The 22,820-nt window shown below is 43.5% G+C and overlaps 1 protein-coding gene across 1 annotated transcript in view; it reads left to right on the forward strand.

The window, feature by feature from the left end:
• mtor (mechanistic target of rapamycin kinase) overlaps nt 1-22,820 on the forward strand; it is a 400,677-nt gene that overhangs the window by 160,794 nt on the left and 217,063 nt on the right. Inside the window, exons 22-28 of the mRNA XM_056274929.1 lie at nt 5,222-5,334; nt 5,726-5,888; nt 6,391-6,483; nt 7,513-7,659; nt 8,228-8,370; nt 15,364-15,526; nt 17,039-17,184. Coding sequence (XP_056130904.1) covers nt 5,222-5,334; nt 5,726-5,888; nt 6,391-6,483; nt 7,513-7,659; nt 8,228-8,370; nt 15,364-15,526; nt 17,039-17,184 — 968 coding nt within the window. The remainder of the gene's footprint in view (nt 1-5,221; nt 5,335-5,725; nt 5,889-6,390; nt 6,484-7,512; nt 7,660-8,227; nt 8,371-15,363; nt 15,527-17,038; nt 17,185-22,820) is intronic.

A 22,820-nucleotide genomic window follows, 5' to 3' on the forward strand; every position in this document is an offset into this window, starting at 1 on the left:
GCTGATGAAGGTATTTCCAAAACCATTGACAGACTCATACAGGCTAGAGTTTTAATAAAAAGCAGCTCTCCAGCCAACACACCAATCCACCCTGTCTTAAAAGCAGACAAATCTAAATATTGTTTAGTCCATGACTTACGAGCAATCAATGAAGTAGTGGAAGACTATGATGCGGAAGTTCCAAATCCTCACACTTTACTGACAAACGTGCTGCTATCTTCAAAGTATTACACGGTGATTGACCTATGTTCAGCATTTTTTAGCATCCCTTTGAGCATGAAATCTCAATATCTGTTTGCATTTACTTACCGCAGGTAACAGTATACATATACATGGCTGCCACAGGGATTCAAACACTCGCCTCATGTCTTCAATAAGGTGCTGAAGGAAGATTTGGATGCGTTAGCTAAAAAGGTAACCAATACGATCATACGGTATGTTGATGACTTAATCATCTGCTCAGACACCATAGAGCAGTGTCATAAAGACTCTGTCGTAGTCCTGCAGGAATTGGCTAAGAGAGGACACAAGGCATCCCAGAAAAAACTACATTACTGTCAACCAGAAGAAGAATACCTGGCCAGAATATTGAGTAATGGACAGAAACAAATATCCCCTGCTCAATTAGAAGGGATTGCTAAGGCATCCAAGCCAACAGTCAGACAAAAGATGACATTTCTGGGCATGACAGGCTACAGCTCAGATTGGATAAATGACTATACTGCTATTACAGGCCCATTGCGCAGTATGATTAAGGCTGAAGGAACTGAAAAGTTACATGCTCCCCTAACATGGACACCAGATGGGGAAACGGCGTTTGTAACTTTGAAACAACTGTTACAGCAGGCACCGGCATTGGCACTTCCTGATTATGAAAAACCATTTCACCTGTATGTTTCCCACAGGCAAAATCATGCAACAGCTATTCTTATGCAGATCCCTGCCAATTGGTCCGCACATTTCTTCAGCACCCATCCAGGGATGCCGTCGGGACCCGCAGCCTTCCTCAGGTTCACTGCCCTCAGTGTGCGCCTCACCTCATGCTCCTCCACCGTGAAGATGAGGCTGCTGTAGGCTGGTGGATGGAACGTGGCAATCACACAACAATACATTTGTGTTATTGTTTAGACGATGATATTATCATATTACAACTACACCAAGGCCTTCTTATCATTTTGGGGACCCTGATATTCAATTTTATAGTTGAAACTCCATAATTTAGCAGATGACATTAAGGTAAGTAACAATATAAAGGGAAACAAGAAAGCAGCTTTCAAATTGTCTGGAGGTGAGCAGTCAAGAGCCGGTTATGCATTGTCTTAAAGGGGCATGTCTCAATTTATAAAAGGAGGTTATTGTTTTGTCATGGAGAAGAAGTGAGAGCCTTTAAATTAAGCTTTTGTCTGTTTTTTCATGTCATTTGTTAAATACATAGGATATTATATTGAAATTGAAGTTCATGATCAATTTTCACGCTGGTATAGTTCTGCTGATTTTTACCATCAAGTTCTGATTGGTGTCTGAGTTGCTATTGCGGTATATTAATGTCTACCTGGTTCTTCTTTTATCTCTTTCTGTTTAGTGAAGAACACCAAAGGAGTTATTCTTCGATGTATGGCCACCTTGGGAGCCTTCAAGAAAGGAAAATCAATGAAAGCTGCTTTTGATACTGTAGGGGTGGATCTCAACACTAGCTAGAACTGCAACTGTGGCTGAGCTGCACCTGGCTGCGCCAGAGGTATCCGAGTCGCTGAAATGGAATGAGCGAGTTGAGACGCATAGTATCTACATTTCTAGGTGCTATTCTCTTCTTACACCCAAGATTAAAGAAAAAATTAGCCAGAGGAAAGCTGATGGGGAGTTGCTCCCAATGGCTGAACATTAACTGCCCCTCTTATTTTGCTTGTTTGTTAAGCTTTTCAAAGCTGTGTTTGCATAGATGCAGCTACCAAAGGTTCACAATTGCAGTGTTCAAGTGCTTTTTTGTAGTGATCCACCTCTACAGTGCATTTTCCGTTCCCCCCCCCCCCCTTGGTTGTTGAAGTCAGTGCCAACATTGTGTGGCTGTAGAGGGGAACTTGGAGTGCCAACATTGTATGGCTGTAGAGGGGAACTTGGAGTGCCAACATTGTATGGCTGTAGAGGGGAACTTGGAGTGCCAACATTGTGTGGCTATAGAAGGGAACTTGGGAGTGCTAACATTGTGTGGCAGTAGAGGGCAACTTGGATGGCAAAAACATTTTTTCACAAGTTAAATTTTCTCTTAATGGGGAAGTGTATTCGCTGTGTGTAGTATTCAGGTGTGTCGGTGTGTGTGTGTGTGTACTGAATTCATTCTTTTCAGACAATTTATCATCTTTGACCATTGAAATTACATGTTGCCATTTTTAAATGACAATAAAATGGATTGTTCATCTATGTTCTGTTGTTATTACTGTCAGACCACTCATTCATAATGCCTTATCTTAGTTTATAATAATTTTATACCTATTCATAACAGTACCATCCTTTTGTCACTTTACTTAAAGCTGACAAAGACCACTTATAAAACTGCATAACAGTTTATAATATTCTATGCCTGTATAGTATCCATTAAATATTATGAGCAATCTTCTTTTAAATCTGATGAAAAACCCTGAATGGACATTGGATACTTTCACATAGATTAAAGAAAACTAGTTATGATATTTTATGATCATTGATATAGAGAGCCTATAAGGTATGACCCTATAACCACAGACTGTAATGCTAGTACATATTTAATGTTTATAATACATTATGCTGTCATGCTGATAACTATAAATTAATTATATAATGAGTCATTAAGATGGTTATGGGGTGTTTTGAAGACATATACTTTCCTATAATGTGTATTACAGTGACTAACGGCTATAGCTGAAGACTGAAATAGCACTGAAGTCTCATTATGCATCTCTACAAAACTTCAGCAAAACAAGTTGGCTGTGATGCATTATGACATTTGACAGATAAACAGGCTAATGATGACATATTTGTAATGCATAAATCCATTTTAAATTATAACCATTCATAATTGATGGACATAATGTATCATAAAGATGGTTATGAGGTGTTGTCAGGGCGTATACATGGTTATAATGAATCTTACAATGACTAATAGCTACATTATACGATATTAATGCCCTTATAGGGCGTTATAGATGCATGCTTCATAGAAAGTGTTGCCAACTTTTTTTCCTTTTCCTTTTATTGACCAGTTTGTTTTGTTGTTTCTATATAAGCGCGCTTGACACTGAAGTCTTAATACTTGCTGGTATTGGTTGTGAATAAATGTTAATTCTTATGCTGCTTTTCTAAATCCTCGTCCTTGTTTATTCTCTCCTCCTTGAGCGTACCTAACGTTACCATAGATGCAGCCTGTACATTAAGATTTATCTTGATTGATATTATAGTGTAGAAACTGCGCATATTCGTTCCTGTGCTACGTTTGGCCCTTAGTGTTACAAAAACACTCTTTGTTGTCGTTTTTTTTTTTTTTTTTTTTTTACAAGAATCACACAGTTATATGGCCTAAGCCAGTCTTTTCTATCCAGTTCTCAAGTTCCCCTTCTCTTGTAGATTTTCATTTTAACACTGAATTGGAAGGTCAGCTTGTAGTTATCAACCAATCAGAACTTAATTAAACTTTATATTAGTCCCATCTTACATAGTTAAGTGTAATAATGTTATTTGCTGAGTAACTACAAGCTGGGTTACCTATAAAGGGTCACAAAGAAAAAATTCAGGACAAGGAGTACTTGAGGATTGGCTTCAGGAATACTGGCCTAAGCGGTTTGCTATTCAATCAATTAATTAATAGCCCTACATGCAGACACTGCTAAAGCTCCGCAAGTAACACAATTTTAGGAAAGGTCGCGGACTGGCAGGCCTGTGGGTTTCATTAAATCAGAGTTAAATGTGGTTTGACATTATGAGGGGGAAAAAATGGCAACATAGCAGTTTTAGCGTTACACCAGATCTAATATGTAGCTATAACATACTTCCTCCATTAGGACCGCCACTATAACACCAATGTAATATGGCAATTTCCGTTTTGATTCATTAAAATTTTAGAGAGAATTTGGGGCATCCGGGTGGCGTGGCGGTCTATTCCATTGCCTACCAACATTGGGCTTGCCGGTACGAATCTCCGTGCTACCTCCGGCTTGGTTGGGCATCCCGACAGGCACAATTGGCCATGTCTGCAGGTGGGAAGCCGCATGTGGATATGTGTTCTGGTCACTGCACTAGCGCCTCCTCTGGTCGGTCGGGGCGCCGGTTAAGGGGGGAGGGGGAACTGGGGGGAATAGGGTGATCCTCCCACACGCTACGTCCCCCTGGTGAAACTCCTTGCTGTCAGGTGAAAAGAAGCGGCTGGCAACTCCACATGTATGGGAGGAGGCATGTGGTAGTCTGCAGCCCTCCCCAGGTCAGCACAGGCGGTGAACAGCGACCGGGTCAGCTTGGAAGAGTGGGGTAATTGGCCAAGTACAATTGGGGGGAAAAAGGGGGGAGGGAATTTAAAAAAAATCTTAGAGAGAATTTGTTGGAGACGTCAAGTCAATTTTATTTGCATAGCCAAATATCACAAATTACAAATATGCCTCAGGGGCTTTACAGCAACACAACATCCTGTCCTTAGACCCTCACATTGGATTAAGAACAACTCCCTAACAACCTTTTAACAGGAAAAACAATAGGAAGAAACCTCAGCGAGAGCAACAGAGGAGGATCTCTCTCCCAAGACAGACAACGTGCAATGATGTTGTGTTTACACAATTTACACAATACAACATTGAAAGAGGATAACACAATTATAATGGAATAATAAGATATATGTGGAATATGATGAGCAGGATGCCAAGTAGTGTCCAGATGCCGCCGGAACAGCCCCCCAAGCCACGTGACCACCGTCACTATGTAAAAAAAAAAAAAAACACACACACATCAGTTACATTTGTGAGTGAGAGAAGGCTTATAGGCTTAACAAGCTTATAGGAAGATTGGCCTTTTACCTGAAACTTCCATAGCGTTCACTAACCATTGCAGTTAAGTAGAAAATGTTATATGCTGGCCGAACTTTGCAAGAACCATCTTGATAAAAAGTGGGCATTTTTTTTTCTTAAGAACAAGAAAAACATGAAGCCATATTGAGAAAGTTAGAATACAAGTCCTTCATGTGGTGTTAAACCTTGTCTTCCAGCTTCTCAATGCAATTCAGCTGTTTGGTGCCAACCTAGACGACTACCTGCACCTTCTTCTGCCACCCATTGTCAAGTTGTTTGATGCCCCAGATGTGCCACTGCAAGCCCGCAAGTCTGTACCACACCAGGCTGCCCACTGTATATGTATTGTCAGTTTGCTCACATGCATGGAAATGAGAAAAAAACGGTGTTTTCTAGTGTAGCATTTCTTTTGCCCTACATTTCATTTCTGTTGTTGCCATTTTACTTGTGATTTACAAATGATGGGCCCCACAATTTCAGAGATAAAAGCTGGTGCACTACTAGCATTTAAGTATCCTGTTGTTTGTTTCTTATATCATATAACTTCCTTGGCCTCATTATGGAAACTAATTTGTAATCACGTGTGGATTATGAGGCATAACAGATTTTAACTCTATTTGAACAAATGCCCCTCCCTCATCTAAGTAGAATGTTGCTAAGTTTGAAACACTGCGTTTCTGTTTTCCCTGTGTATTGCTCAGGGTTGCCTTGGAGACTTTGGACCGGCTGACAGAGTCCTTGGACTTCACGGACTACGCCTCACGCATCATCCACCCCATTGTGCGCACACTTGACAGCACACCTGAACTGCGCTCTACATCCATGGATACCCTGTCCTCCCTGGTCTTCCAGCTGGGCAAGAAGGTAGCTGCCCAGGGCGTTCTGCAGATGTAGTTATTATTCAGTAGAGCAGCTTCAGCCTCCCACTGCTCGTTTTAGTTGAACAGCATGTTGGTTTCTACTCTCAGGGGATTTTCTCCCTCCCCTCCCTTTCATCCTGTCCACTTTTTACTGCTTCCTGCCAGGCCAGTGATGTCATTGAGTGTTTGGTGGCAGGAAGCAGTGTTTATTAGAGTGGATGAGGTCACACAATCCTCCCCCTCTTTCACAGAGTTGGTGTCCCTCCTCACTCTCCCTCCTTGCTCTCCATTTCTTTGAGCCCAAGCCTCCAAACCCTTTCACCACATGGAACCAAGTCTATTCCCTACTTGAAAGAGGAAGCTTTGGATTTAAGGCCCATGGAGAATTTGAATGAGCTATTATGTCATTTTATTTATGGAAGGGAAGTGGTAGAGATAATAAACCACATAAACAAGGATGTTTACATCCTTTTATTTATTGTCTTCCCCTATTCTCTTATATGTAGTACCAGATCTTCATTCCTATGGTGAATAAAATGATGCTGAAGCACAGGATTAACCACCAACGCTACGACATACTCGTATGTCGTATTGTCAAGGTCAGTCATCCTTCCTCTCACTGTTAATTCACTGCATCTACCCTTTGTTTCTTTCTTCCTCTCCACCCAGCAGCCGAGACAAGGAAGATATGGACTAACTTGATACTGTTGCAAAATTCCCCTGAATGAATAAGCATATATTCAGTACTTAACAGTAGACTACACCCACTCATCACCCACGTTACCACTATAGCTGTTTTCTGAAGGAAACCCACAGTCGGTGTTACTTTGCATTTTTGGTGCCCTTGATCAGACAGGTGTCAGCATCATAATGATCATCACTCCATCACTAAGCTTCATAAATGTGCCTTATCAACTGCTCAGCATACATTTGGCATATTGATACCCTCGTATGGTATGTATGCAACTCAGGAGGAGATCAAGTCACTCTACTGTGTTAGAACGTCACATGAACATCTCTACAGCTGCTGTTACGGCCACGGCGAGGCGCTTAGATGATGTTGGACACGTAGCAACTGGAAATAGGATGACGCTGGATCTTCTGTTAGCCTCACTGGGTGGTGTGTGTAAGGTGATCTCCACTGAATGCTGTGCATATATTACTAGCAGTGATGCTGACATATCTGAATTGAAACATGATACTGAACAAGGGCTAAAAGATTTACATACTGTACATGGGTGGGATCACTTGTCAGAAGTGTTCGGCCCCTTGGCATCCATGGGCGCGTCATTCATTTGTACACTGATGGGTATTCTGCTGTTTTTTGTCATTGTTTTTGTCAATGAAGCGTTTTGGGTGTCTAGAAAAGTGCTATATAAATGTAATGATTATTATTATTATTGTTATAACCTCACAGTATTAAGAGAAACCTGACATGCTCGAGAACCCACGTCATGTACAAAAAAAAAAATAGAACAACTTTGAATGTTTAGTTACCACAATAAGTATCCGTCAAGGTTAACGTTTATTTTGGAAAGGAAATGAACTTTTTCAACCACAACACATGCTGTTGAGCCTGACACAACAGTTATTCTTTATGTGGACTGACTGTGTGTTTGTTTTATTAGGGCTATACGCTCACAGAGGAGGAAGAGGACCCACTAATTTTTCATAATCGCCATTTGCGTGGTAACCAAAGTGACACGTTGGTCAGTGGGCCACTAGAAGCAGGCCCCATGAAAAAACTCCATGTCAGCACCACGGCACTGCAAAAGGTTGGTAGAGGGAAGGAACAACAGTCATGTCGGAATCTGTTTTGAGCTTATTGCTTTATGACTATAAGGTCCAGTAAGGTCCACAGAAGTCATATATTCCATAGTTGAAAGACCATCAGATACCTATGATTTTGATTGTCTTGCATTTTAATAAATCCGTTTTTAACAGATAAACCAGGTTGAGTAATGAGAATGTGGCATGAGTTTCAGTCAGCATGTCAACATGCTAGACCCATTGATTGCCAACCATTTGTCATTGAGGGCCAAGAGTATACAGGTTTTCATTCCAACAGGACTCAACAACAGGTGGTTTCACTGTTGGTTTTATTCTGTGGCTGAAGGCGTGCTAATCAGTGAAATCAGCTGGTGTGGAATCTGGTTGGAATGAAAACCTGCATATGCTTGGCCTTTTCCGTGGCACATGATTGAGTACCACTGTGCAAGACCATTCCACACTGGGATGTTACTAAGTCACTCGGGGGTGAAGAAACTGTGAGTCTCATTAAATTCCCGCTGATGTTTTAAGTAGACTGGTTTCATGGTTAATTACGTACTTATTATTTCGCAGGCTTGGGGCGCTGCCAGAAAGGTGTCCAAAGATGACTGGCTGGAATGGCTGAGACGCCTCAGTGTGGTCCTGCTGAAGGAGTCGTCCTCTCCAGCCCTACGATCATGCTGGTCTCTGGCTCAGACTTACATTCCACTTGCCAGGTACACCAACCTTACCATGCTCCCAGCATTTCTTTCTTCCCCCTCTGTTCTACTCTAGTTTTCACGCTTCCCATATCCACAACATCACAGAACAGTTAAACGTACGGATGATTTTGGACCGATGTCTTAGACAGGCAATATCTTTTGGAAGAATAGTATTCCACCCCTCCAGTAGAGTTCCAGAGACTTGTAGAATCTATGCATAATTACGTGTAGAATCTTACACTTAACTACGTAAGGTAGGACTAATATAAAGTTGCATTCATGGCACATTGAAGCTGTTCTGGTGGGTTAGGGTGGCCCAGCACTTTACAACACCTTTCAACTAAGACACTTTGTTTTTCAACAACATATAAAATGTCTTAGTAAGGTGGTGGGCCACCACGAGCCTCCAGAACAGCTTCAGTTACTATGCAATTAGAATTCAAATTCTTCACCTGCAAAGGCAATATCAGGAATCAGGAACAATATATATTGTCATTTCTTAGACATACTTGCATACACAAAGAAAATAAATTTTGTTTCCCCCAGCCCACAGCAGTGTAACACAAAAAACACACATCCAAAATTTCCCAAAAATTACACCACCAAAAATGTAAAAAACAGAAGAAAAAAAACCACAAAAACAAACAGTTAACAACACAATCCACCCTGCAATGCAGTCCAAAAAAATTCCTCTGTCCGGAGAACGAACTCCAGCCAGGATGACTGTCGGAAGTGCCGGTCTGCATGGGCTAGCAGTTAGCTTAGTCCGTTTCCTCCGCGGGCACAGCACCAGGCAGGGGCCATGGTTACTGGGCCCATCGGACGAAGCAGACCAAGCTCTCCCAGCCGATCCAATGCCAGCTCTCCCAACCAGACACCCTCGACACACGTCCCCCGCACTCCACATGATGACGCAGACGCAGACAAAAATACTGCACAGTTGACGCTAGGCGAGGCCACCGCCAGACCGCCTCGGTGTTTTCTCTTGGGTACAGCTCCGGGCAGGGCCATACAGCTCCGGAGAGGGCCGTAAGCTCTCTCAGACGATCCAATGCCAGCTCTCCCAGCCATCAAACGGGGGGGGGGGGATCAACAAAAAAAGATTATTATTAAGAATTTCTTATAATAACTCCGTCCTTTGGATGATCTGTGGAATGACAAGAGCACAAAGTTTTTGTTATGCAATTATAACTGCCACCGGTTCCCCTCATTAGCATGTTTGATCAGCTAAACAACCAATCAGCATTGCTTCTACAAGAGGGGGACACATGTATCTGTTAAGACAAATAAACAAATGCTGACGTGTTCAATAAAGAAATCAGAAATACTTTGTCATTTCATTTCATGCACTTATGCACATGAAATGAAACGAAACATAATTTCCCCCAGCCCACAGCAGTGCAACACAAAGACAAAAACACATCCAAAAGCTACAAGAACACATATATCCTAACTAACACATATATCTAAACTAAACAAAAAATAATCACTGTCCAGAGAACGAACGAACGCCAGCCAGGATGACTGTCGGAACTGCCGGTCTGCATGGGCTAGCAGTTAGCTTAGCCTGCCCCGTTTCTGCATCCTGTCAGACCGCCCTCGGTGTTACCTCTTCAGGCACAGCTCCAGGCAGGGCCGTGGTCCCTGGGCCCACAAGACGCTGCAGACCAAGCTCTCCCAGCCAATCCAGCACCAGCTCTCTCCCAGCTGATCCAGCGCCAGCTCTCCCAGCCATGAAGACAAACTGAGATGCAGACGTGGACAAAAACACTGCATGGACAGTACTTGGTGAGGCCGCTGCAAACGTGAATTCGCGCTGTCATCTTCCCACACCAGTACTGGGTGGGCCGCTGGAAACTTGAATTTGTGCCGCCATGCAATGCTGCCATGCAGTGCCGCGCTGCCAAAGTATAATTAAATTGATTTTTATCGACAACAATTATAGCTATAAAGGAAAAGACAAGAAAAAAAAAGGGGGGGGGACTAGGAAGAAGGATGTAATCAGGACAGTGTTCCAGGGAGTGTGTGAGGCAGATGCTAGCAGTGTGTATGTGCGTATGATGCGTCAACCCACGTGTATGTGAAGTGTTTACCTGTGAGTGCACGGGAGTAGTCCCAGTTAATTGTGGGTTCTGAGATCCGTGACTTATTGTAGTGCGTTTGAACAGCAGACAGGCTCTGCAACCACCAGTGGGCCCTGCAGTCGAGCAGACACCACACGACCAAGATAACAACCGGAGCCCAAGTCGACACCAAACACTAAACCAGTCCCCAAAATCATAATGCGAGCCCTTACCCCCAAAGCGCAGGCACATGGTACACCCGCAGGCATGGGACCTGAGCCACGGACAGCAAGCACATAGCGCCCCATGGCTGATAGACCGATGCACCACCAGGACCGCCCACACAGTGGGCAGGCAGGGGGGTTCCCATGCCCATCTAAGCCCTGTGTAAGGGCAGGGCCTGCTGCTACACAGCCAGCTAGACAGCCCGACCAGCCACACACACCAAGCATTCACCCATATAGCTGAATACGCCTGACCCAGGCCACCTGGCGGCAACCTCCCCTGGAATAGACAGGGCCCCACCAGTGTCCCTAGACTGCCATACATGCAAACCCCCCCACTGCCCCCCGTACCTGCAGCGCCTGACACAGAAAAATCCGACAGCTGCTCCTATCTCGGTTGCCCATACCCACCAAGATGAGGCACCAGCTAGGGGCTCCAGAAAGCACACAGCAGCACTCACCACAGCCCTGCTGGTACGGAGTAGGCATGAGACCACCCAGCACCGAGAACAGAGCGATTCATCTGGGCAGGGGCCCCTCCTGCCTGCCCCCTGTCCAACCACTAACCAGCCAGCGACCCACCCATCCTGATAGCCCCAGTGCTGAATATGCCCTCGTGTCATGTGTGGAGTTAAAATGGTGTGGTGTGGGGGCTTGAGTTCTCCAGGCTCATCAGACCTGAACCACTCCCATTTGTCCTGACCCACCGACCCTGACCTGGTAGTAGGTGTTGTTTGTAGTATGTGTTGTGTGGATGGGTATGTGTGCTAAACTAGTGTGATTGGGGTTAAAATTTCAAGAAAATGTCATGGTCCAAGCAGGAGCAGGAGTGTCACTGGCAAGATCCCAGCCACCCGCCATGCCTCCACTCAAATGGCTTGCATCTCAACTGTCCCTCAAACCATAGGCCTATCATTTGGCATATGTGTTCCAGAACTGGGAGAGAAGGGTGAGGCACAGCAAGACCAAAGCAGGAGTGTAGCCGGCCACAGAGCAGCCAAGCAGAGCCCCCCGGGAAAAGCGCTGATCTCCAGGGGATCCTATCCACTGCAACCACCCAGGGGCACTCGACATCCTGCCACATGCCTCCAACATGGTGGGCTGTCCTGTGCCACCAGCAGGCCTCCAACCAGCGCCCCACCACCACACACACAGGCCACGGACATGGATTTAGCTAATGTCCCCACATTCGCCATCCAGCCCCCTAGTAAGAAGCACCCCATGCACCAAGAGCAGCAAGGATACCACACCCGGGCGGTCCAGGATGACAACACCGCGTGAGGGCAATCACCACCCGGGCATCGCCACCTCAGGTACACCCAGCCAGGATCAAGTGCCCACCTAGCACGCACGAACAGATGGCGAATCCCCCCCATGGCACACAGGTAGAGACGGGGGTCTGGCCTCCAGGGCGGGTGGACCCACCGGCGTGCCCACCCACCGGCTACAGGGCCCAACCCTGACCCAGTGACCCACAACCACCTCAGAGATCCCAGAAGAAATGAGGTTGTCGCACATGCTTCTCATTTGTACATCAAGGATAGACTCTAATCAACTTATTTTCAATTTTAATCACTTCTGTCAGGGTGCTGAGAGACTCCATGGTAGTTTTAAGTTCCGTTTTCTTTTTGTAGTTCTCTAATTACAACTATCTACAAACACTATCAGGGTTGATGAGCATATATGATGAGTGATAAACACATCTGTGCCACAGCTGCAAAGAAAAGGAAGCGCTGCCTGAAATTTGACAAGAAATTGGTGTGACACAGCAGCTGTAAGAGGAGAGACAGATGAGAAACAACCACACCATGTGCTTAAATAAGATCGAATGTGTTTCCACTGTGATGGGTAGCTTGATGCACATGCAACAAAACCAAAGGTATCAAGAACTGCCGAAAAAAGCCTTACAAAGACAATAAGATGCTTTATTTTATCCTGTTCTGTGAAACACTTTGTAACCTTGTTTTGAAAAGTGCTATATAAAGTTTATTGTTGTTGTTATTGTTATTAATATTTTGATGCTGACATCAAGGATTAAGATAATCAGTATGACTAACAAGGACTGACATAAATTCCGTGAAATTTTCTATAAATTGGGAGCAAAGCCCAGGTGGCCAGCTGAGTAAAACGACTAGAGCTGTTCAAGGCTGTTGCAGATGGACATATGACTAGCACCTCAAAAAATGCAAATTTAGCATTAAATTTAGAATCAAGACTGAAAATAGTTATACATTAGGGCAACACCTCCACCTCTTTTGGTAGCTTGAGCAGCATGAACACTAATATACTCAGGAGAGCGTCATCATTTAATGGTAGGAAAACATTAAGTTTCAGCTAAGTTTCACATAAGCCATACATATCAAAACTATGCTCCAAGATCAGGTCATTTACCAGCACCACTTTGCGAGACAGTAATCCAGACAGTTTCAGTTACACACCTGAGTCTGCAAATCAAGGTCCTTAGCAAAGACTATTGGTTGACTAATAGAATCAGGTGTGCAACTGCTTGGTTGGAACAAAGACCTGCACCCACACCGGACCTTTCTGGACCATGTTGCCTATCCCTGACCTACGCTGTCAGCGTTGACCTGATAGCATAGGTCCCTTCACTGTAGCTGGATTTGGCCAGCAGCTGCCTGAAGTCTTGACAACTTTCACTGTAGTGACTGACACTGTTGAAAATTTCACTAGTGACTTAAATGTGGCCCTCTCTAGTCTCGTCGATTCAGCTGCACTTCTCACTACCAGAGCTAGGCGACTAAAGAGGCCTACACCTTGTTTTAACGATGACACACGTGCTCTTAAGCAGGCCTACAGGAGACTGGAACGTAAATGGTGAAAATCCAAATTGGAAGATTTTTACTTGTCTTGGCATGAGTGTTCATTGAAATACAAGTGTGCTTTATCTGCTGCAAAAGCAGTGTATCTCTCACTTAATCAATATTAATAAACATAACCCCAGATTTCTCTTTGACAGTGTATCTAACTTACTGAAGAGCAGCTGTCTATTAGCTACTGACCATTTATGGCCTATGAGTTTCTAAACTTTTTCTGCAATAAGGTTGATGAGATAAACAAATTAGATCAACTCCAGCTACTCCTCCAGATCATGTCTTACCAAATTCATATCTATATATCTATATAGTGAGTCACTGATAGTCCCTGTTATTACAGCTTTTGAGATTGAGACTATCTCTCTTGGTACTTTGACTAAGTTCATGTCAGCTTCTTAACTAACTACTTGCCTACTTGTCCCCTTACCAGCAAAACTTAGTAAAGTCCTCCGGCCTTTCCTGGGACCTACTACAATGCTAGACATTGTTGATTTATCACTTACTACTAGCACTGTTCCCAGCAGTTTTAAGACGAGCTTTGGTTAAACCTCAACTTAAACAAAACCACACCTCGATCCAAAGTCTCTTAATAACTATCGACCAGTCTCTAATCTTCCGTTCTTTTCTAAAGTACCAGAGAGAGTTGTCTATCAACAACTTTCGACCCATATAGAAGAAAACCATCTACATGAACCTTTTCAATTGGCTTTCAGGGCCTGTCACTCTGCTGAAACTGCTCTGACCATAGTGGTGAATGATCTTTTACTAGCTATGGACTCTGATTCCACTTCTGTGCTTCTACTACTGGACCTCAGTACAGCCTTTGAGACCATTGATCACTATACTATTAGACAGATTAAATTGTAATTTTTGGTGTCTCTGGTTTAGATCTCTCTTGGTTTAAGCCCTACTTATCTAGAAGAACACATTGTGTCTGCTATAGTAATATTACATCAAAATTCTCTGACGTGAAATAAGGTGTACCTCAGGGCTCAGTTCTTGGCCCTGTACTTTTCTCTCTTAATAATCTTGGCCAAATTATACGTAGTTACAGAATAAATTTCCATTGCTATGCTGATGATACTCAGCTGTATGTGCCTTTAATGGGTGATGATCATACTCAAATGGCTAATTTACAGGCCTGCTTGGCTGTTGTGAAAAACTGGATGTCACTTAACTTTCTGCTTTTAAATTCGGATAAAACAGAGATGCTGGTCATTGGCCCTGCTAGACACAGACACCAATTTGTTCAAGTAACGATAACAATTGACAACTCTGTGGTTTCACAAAGTGTGGCAGCCAAATATCTTAGTGTTAGATTTGATCCCAGCCTTTTTTTTTTTTGATAAGCACATTAAAAGAATCACAATGACTGCGTTTTTTTCACTTAAGTAACATAGGTAAAATTCTGTCTTTCCTGCCCATGGCTGATGCAGAGACTCTAATACATGCATTTGTTTCATCCAGACTTGATTGATTACTGTAATATTCTGTTTTCAGGTCTGCCACATGTACTAAAAGTAGTACTAAAAGTCTTCAGATGGTTCAGAATGCTGCAGCTAACATCCTAACTAAATCTAGGAAATTGGACCATATTATACAAATTCTTGCCTCCCTTCATTGGCTATACACTAATACTAAATTCATTAGGATACAAAATTGGCAGAAAAAAATAGCTACTAAACAGAATGAATGCAGCAGAAAATTTAACTTTATGTTAAGTTTAAAAAAAGCAGAGAAATAAAGATAATAAATATAAACGAGATGTAACAGAATGTGAGGTAAAAAGTAATCAGTCTCCCGCAGTTGCAGATCTCTGTGCTGTGTTATAAATTTTATTTTTTGATTGGTACATTTGGATTGTAATATGTCTCCTTTGGTTCACAGGGACTTGTTCAATGCTGCCTTCCTGTCATGTTGGTCAGAGCTGAGTGAAGACCAGCAGGATGAGCTGATCCGCAGTATTGAACTAGCCCTAACATCACAGGACATTGCAGAGGTCACCCAAACGCTACTCAATCTGGCTGAGTTCATGGAGCATAGTGACAAGGTGAGTGATGCAACCTAATTATTGTAATCTTTGAAGATTCAAAATTGATGTTTTGTTTTTGTTTCTTGTTTTTTTTTTTTTTTTTTGTACGTCAAGTATATGAATTAATTCAACTAATAAATAAAGCACCTTGTTCTGATTCAAAATGCGGCGCAAATAAAAATAATCTTTTCATTTTGTATGCTACATGATGGCAAAAATTTTATTTTTTTTAAAAGTAATCAATTACACTCACTGGCCACTTTATTAGGTACACCTTGCTAGTACCGGGTTGGACCCCCTTTTGCCTTCAGAACTGCCTTAATCCTTCGTGGCATAGATTCAACAAGGTACTGGAAGCATTCCTCAGAGAGTTTGGTCCATATTGACATGATAGCATCACGCAGTTGCTGCAGATTTGTCGGCTGCACATCCATGATGCGAATCTCCCGGTCCACCACATCCCAAAGGTGCTCTATTGGATTGAGATCTGGTGACTGTGGAGGCCATCTGAGTACAGTGAACTCATTGTCATGTTCAAGAAACCAGTCTGAGATGATTCGAGCTTTATGACATGGCGCGTTATCCTGCCGGAAGTAGCCATCAGAAGATGGGAACACTGTGGTCATAAAGGGATGGACATGGTCAGCAACAATACTCAGGTAGGCTGTGGTGTTGACACGATGCTCAATTGGTACTAAGGGGCCCAAAGTGTGCCAAGAAAATATCCCCCACACCATTACACCACCACAACCAGCCTGAACCGTTGATACAAGGCAGGATGGATCCATGCTTTCATGTTGTTGACGCCAAATTCTGACCCTACCATCCGAATGTTGCAGCAGAAATCGAGACTCATCAGACCAGGCAACGTTTTTCCAATCTTCTATTGTCCAATTTTGGTGAGCCTGTGCAAATTGTAGCCTCAGTTTCCTGTTCTTAGCTGACAGGAGTGGCACCCGGTGTGGTCTTCTGCTGCTGTAGCCCATCTGCCTCAAGGTTCGACGTGTTGTGCGTTCAGAGATGCTCTTCTGCATACCTCGGTTGTAATGAGTGGTTATTTGAGTTACTGTTGCCTTTCTATCAGCTCGAACCAGTCTGGCCATTCTCCTCTGACCTCTGGCATCAACAAGGCATTTTCGCCCACAGAACTGCCGCTCACTGGATATTTTCTCTTTTTCGGACCATTCTCTGTAAACCCTAGAGATGGTTGTGCGTGAAAATCCCAGTAGATCAGCAGTTTCTGAAATACTCAGACCAGCCTGTCTGGCACCAACAACCATGCCACGTTCAAAGTCACTTAAATCGCCTTTCTTCCCCATTCTGATGCTCGGTTTGAACTGCAGCAGATCGTCTTGACCATGTCTACATGCCTAAATGCACTGAGTTGCTGCCATGTGATTGGCTGGTTAGAAATTTGCGTTAACGAGCAGTTGGACAGGTGTGCCTAATAAAGTGGCCAGTGAGTGTATATGCCATTCTTTACCAGTATATGAAATTTTACATGAATATTCATGAATATTTTTTTCCCAGGGTCCTTTGCCACTAAGAGACGATAATGGCGTTGTGTTGCTTGGTGAGAGAGCTGCAAAGTGTCGTGCCTACGCCAAGGCTTTGCACTACAAAGAACTAGAGTTCCAGAAAGGCCCCTCTCCTCTCATCCTGGAGTCCCTTATCAGGTAGGTCTGATCAGAGCAGAAGCAGTGATTTTAACTGGGAAAGAAGGCACTAATATGTGCGTAAAAATGTTCTTACTTTGCACATAAAATAAGTGCACATGCGAAATTGCAGTTGAGTTCATGATGTGCACACTGGCCAATTTTGTTCTTACCACCATGCATATGTTAGGGAATCAGAACCATTCTAAATTGACTGGTGCGTGTTCACTATTTGAAATTAGCATACTGCCACGCCCCCCTTTCTCTATATAAGGAATTACATTTTTAGCTTCCATAGAGGGCATTGGGTGGCAGTAGATGGGAAGGACAATTCTGGTAACAGAGGGGCATGATCCAAGATCAAAATGGCTTTATAGTCTACTGATTTAACAAAAGAGAGAAGTGTCATGTCAATGAAAAAATAACCTATTCTAGTATACAAGTGTATACAAATGATACAGGATGAAAATTCTTTAGCCTTTGGGTAAGGAAATCTTCATGGATCCACACACCCCGTTTGATTCATATATAAGATGTTAATCCAGTGATTCAAGTAAATTCTTTGAGACAGTACAAGCTTGTTTCATGCCATAAGCAATCATCAGCAGTCAATAAAGCTACTCGGGAAAGGACATACCATTTACTTCCTTGTCATGCACATCACGTGCACAACATCCAATGGGGAAGGAAGAGGTGCGAAATTCAAAAACACGTGATCGCTAACGGTCCGGTGGGGGGGGGGGTATCTATTGGCATATTGTATTTATAATTACAAAATAGGTGCTCATATCTATGTCTGCAACTGCTGACCAATTCATTCCTGTTGTTCAATGTGGACATTTCTGGTTTGCAGATGATAAAATATTGTTCAGTTAGACATAGATGCACATTTTACTACTGGTTGAATAAGCTTTGTTCTTTAAGAGGATTTTCCAGGTGGTTGAATAATTAATGTTTCTGTCCACCAATGACCAAATATAAGGGCTTAAAGATGTGACATTCTTTAAACGGTTGTTTCTAAAGCTACACGTGTGTGCATTAAACCTCTTTTTGAATGTTCCCTCTGTTAGACCAACGTATGTCATTATTTTGTCGTTGTCATCTCTCATCACCGTAGCTTGGTAGATAACGCCCTACATCTGGCATTTTCTTTCGAGGGGGCACGAGTCGTTCACACGGCAGTTGCAGTTGGGGGCGTCCGGTTATGATGAAGGTGTCATTGATTTGTTGATGATTCCTGTATTGTGGGACGATATTATGTGTTGAATGTTAGGCATGCAGCTGTAACTAATTTTGATGGTGTTCCTACTGAATATCTTCCTCAGTTGATGGTCCGGGGTAAAGCAGTTATCCAAAAGTTCAAAACACTGCTTACCGATGTTTGTGGCCACGGTGTCCCTGTAGGGTGGGTTGTACCAGGTGATGTTTCGTTTTCTGCTATATTTGTTGATTTGCTGGCAGTCAGTATTTAGGTGGGTTTTATTTTAGCTTAAAATTGTAGCAACTGTTTTGTAATGCATCTTGGTATGGGGGTGTAGCTTCATTGAAGAAGGACTCACTAGATGATAATTTTGAGAGTCTTCTATTAAATGCTTTCTGGGATGTTTTTCAAGATGGAGGATGGGTGGTTGCTTTCTCTATGAACATACTGCAGCATGTGGATGGGCTTCATGTACGGTTTGTATGTGCTGTTCCTAAGGTCTGTTGAGATGTCCAGAAAGTCAATTTGTTTTTTGCTTGCTTCGATTGTGATTTTTAGCCCATTGTTTGAGAATATTTTGCAGATTGTTGTCTTAATTTGCTCGACCTCTCTTGCTGTTTTGCTACAAATTGCTAGCCCATCATCCCGATAGAGTCTGGCATTGATATCTAGGTCTTGTAGTTGAGATAACAAATCTGTTCCAACTAGTTCACATGTTTCCGCCCCGTCGAAGCTGCCCATGGTTACATCAAATTTGCTATTACCCTTTTTTCTGCCATGGGTTTCCATTGTGGTACAAAAGTGATTCCTTCGCCTGGTATATAATGTCTCTGTCTTGCTTGGACATCACTGTGTGTCCTGGTATATAATGTCTCTGTCTTGCTCGGATATCACTGTGTGTTTTGCGGCAAAATCAATGGCTTTGGATAGTAACTCTTTGCTTATGGAGGGGTAGAACTCGCAGATATCAAAACATGAATTTGCAGTTCTCCTTGTCATCTATGTTCTTAAACCATTGGCTTTGGACATTTTAGAGGGGGATGTATTTTCAGGACTGGAGTTGTCCAGTTTGGGGTCAGTCATCCAGTTCAAGTCCCCACCTAGGAGTAAAGAGAACCAACTTAGCTTATAATTTCAGCATTATCCCAGTTGGAGGCATAGGAGTTAATCAGTGTAACTGGCGTTGGGGACAGGGACCCAGTTACTACAATATAATGACCCTGTGGTTCAGGAATAATGTCAGCGGGAAAGAAGGGGACTTGTTTGTGGATTAATATAGCTGTACTTAGTATTGTAGCTGGAATTAGTATTAAATTTAGAGTGAAAGATCTGGCCCACCCAAGATTTACGCAGTCGGTTTTGGTCTAAGTCATGTAAACGTGTTTCTTGCAGAAATGCTATATTTGTCTGCAGTCCCTTCAGATGTGAAAAAACCCTGGTCTGCTTTACTGGCCCATTTAAACCTTTCACGTTCCATGAGGTCAGCCTAACAGGCTTGTTCCCAGTGTTACGGGAATCAGTCATTGGGGTTAGTGTTAACAAAAATATGCATTAAGAATAGGCCTAGTATGTGTACATAGGTATGGAATGAAGTGTAAATGAATATGAAAAAGACCACTTGGATGTTGTGTGACTGGTATGCAGGACATCAAATACAAAGGAAACAAAAGTACAACAAATCTTTGCCAAAATGAATGTCAGTGTAAAGCTTCCGTTCACCCCCTTACAACCCTTGTAATCCCTTCCTCAAACACTACCCCAGAGGAAAAGGAAAAGGAAAAAAAAAACCCAAACCTATGTTTACCTCCCCAAACAAGGCGAACAGCAGGCATCTATCTATAACTGCACAACTTCCTGTAGAACATACTCCCTGTTCAATACTCAATTCTCTTTTTTTTTTTTTTTAATTTATTTCGGATTTTTCCCTTTTTTCTCCCAATTTAGTAGCCAATCGATCCCTATTTTAATTCAAACACCCACCCTCATATTGCATGCGTTCGCCAACTGCATCTCTCCGGCCGGCAGTCTCGAAAGAGACCGCCTCCCCACTTTCGTGACAAGGCGACTCCAGGCCGAACCACTGTTTTTCCGACACACCAGAGACGCATTCATGTGACGAACACAAGCCGACTCCGCCCCCCTCCCGAAGACAGCGCTGCCAATGATTGCTGCTTCACCGAGTCCGGCCATAGTCGGATCTGACGAGACCGGGGCGCGAACCCCAGTCCCCAGTGGGCAACTGCATCGACACAAAGCCGATGCTTAGACCTCTACTCCACCGCGGACTCCCAGGATACTCAATTCTCTTTAGCAGGCTCCCAAATATTGCAGTAGCTACACCATATTACATGAACTTGTGTAACATTTTATAAAAGTAAAACAAATGAATGAATGAATTAAAATAGTTAAACTACATTTATATATCAGTTCGAAACAAGTGTAGAGAGCCGGCCTGATCTGTGGCAAATAGGTTGTTACCCCACTTGAAATAATTAAACTGTGCCTAAAGTGTCATGGAAACTGCCTAACTTGAATCCAACAGTGTTAACCATACAAATATCATGCATATTAACATTTGCAATGATCCAGTTTAAAGCAATATCTCAGTTACAAAATAGAAAATTAAATAATGTTGCCGGCGTTGTCAGCTTTTTCTAGCATAGGCTAGCTTTTTGGCTAAATATTGCCAGCTGGCCAAACTTTAAACAACAGCATAGGGTCCGCGGTGGTGTAGCGGTCTAAGCATCGGCTTTATGTCGATGCAGTTGCCCACTGGGGACCAGGGTTCGTGCCCCGGTCTCGTCAGATCAGACTATGGCCGGACTCGATGAAGCAGCAATAATTGGCAACGCTGTCTTCGGGAGGGGGGCGGAGTCTGCTTGTGTTCGTCTCATGAATGCGTCTCGGGGTGTGTCAGAAAAAGCAGTGGTTCAGCCTGGATTCGCCTTGTCACGAAAGTGGCGAGGCGTCTTCGAGACTGCCGGCCGGAGAGATGCAGTTGGCGAACGCATGCAGTACAAGGGTGGGTGTTTGAACTAAAATAGGGAGAAAAAAGGGAAAAATCAGAAATCAAAGAAATTTAAAAAAAACAGCAGCATACAGCTCACTGGGGAAAAAGTAAACAGCATAAAACACTTACCTAGGACCAGTCCAGATCAAATTAATAACCAGTAACAGTGTGATATTCAGCACAGTCCCGTTCTATACAAATGTTCTCAGAGCTTATTGACTGCTGTCCAGTCTGTCTGGTCAGCTCAGGTCGCTTCTGTGTTCCTTGAGTAGAATTCCTCAGCCTTTGCTGGAGTGTCGAAGCTGATCATTTTGCCCTCAAAAACCACACGGAGGACAGCTTGATGATGCATGGTGAACTTTTTTTTTTGTTTTTTGTTTTTTTGAAAATCCCCCCCTTTTTTTTCTCTTTCCAATTGTACTTGGCCAATTACCCTATTTTCCGAGTCATCCCGGTCGCTGCTGCACCCCCACTGCCAAACCGGTGAGGGCTGCAGACTACCACATGTCTCCTCCAATACATGTGGAGTCGCCAGTCGCTTCTTTTCACCTGACAGTGAGGAGCTTTGCCAGGGGGACGTAGCACATGGAAGGATCACGCTATTTCCCCCAGTTCCCCCCCGAACAGGTGCCCCGACGGACCAGAGAAGGTGCTAGTACGGCGACCAGGACACATACCCACATCCATCTTCCCACCCTCAGACACAGCCAATTGTGTCTGTACCGACGCCTGACCAAGCCGGAGGTAACACGGGGATTCAAACCAGCGATCCTCGTGTTGGTAGGCAACGGAATAGACCGCTGCGCTACCCGGATGCCCCTTGCATAGTGAACTTGACACCTTTCTTATAAAGGGACCAGCCATTTAATGCAGCCCGCTTCTTCGCCAGGTTGGCATTTAAGTCGTTGAAGACAAATATTTGCTTGTGCTGGTAGAGCACCTGACCCTTCTCTCTCGCCCAGTGCATTACTCTTTCCTTATCCTGGAATTGATGGAAGCGGGCTATTATTATCCTTGGCCGCTCACCTGGTCCTGGTTTCGGGTGCAGAGACCTGTGCACTCTGTCTAGCTCCAGGGACTTCTCCAAAATGCCATCGCCCATCACTTCCATCAGGAGCTCGGAAACAAACTTAATGGACGTAGGTCCGGCACATTCAGGCACACTAACAATACGGATGTTTTGACACCAAGAGTGATTTTCCAACTTTAGCCTTTAGCCTGTTTTCAGTTGGTAACTCAACGAGAGCTGCCTCCATTTGATGTTGTCCTGTCACTGTGATCCGTAAGGCAAGCTTCAGTGGTAGTGAGAGTTCGCCTGTGGTTGTCTGAAGTAAGACAGATTGCATCAAGTGAAGCTTGGATTGGAGACAGAGTGGTTGTCAGTTCAGTTGAGAGACTTGTTCTGAGCTTGTTGATTTCGGAGATTAGAAGGGAGGCTGAAACAGG

Source organism: Lampris incognitus, chromosome 2 (assembly GCF_029633865.1).
Source record: "Lampris incognitus isolate fLamInc1 chromosome 2, fLamInc1.hap2, whole genome shotgun sequence".
Taxonomy (NCBI): Eukaryota; Metazoa; Chordata; class Actinopteri; order Lampriformes; family Lampridae; genus Lampris; species Lampris incognitus.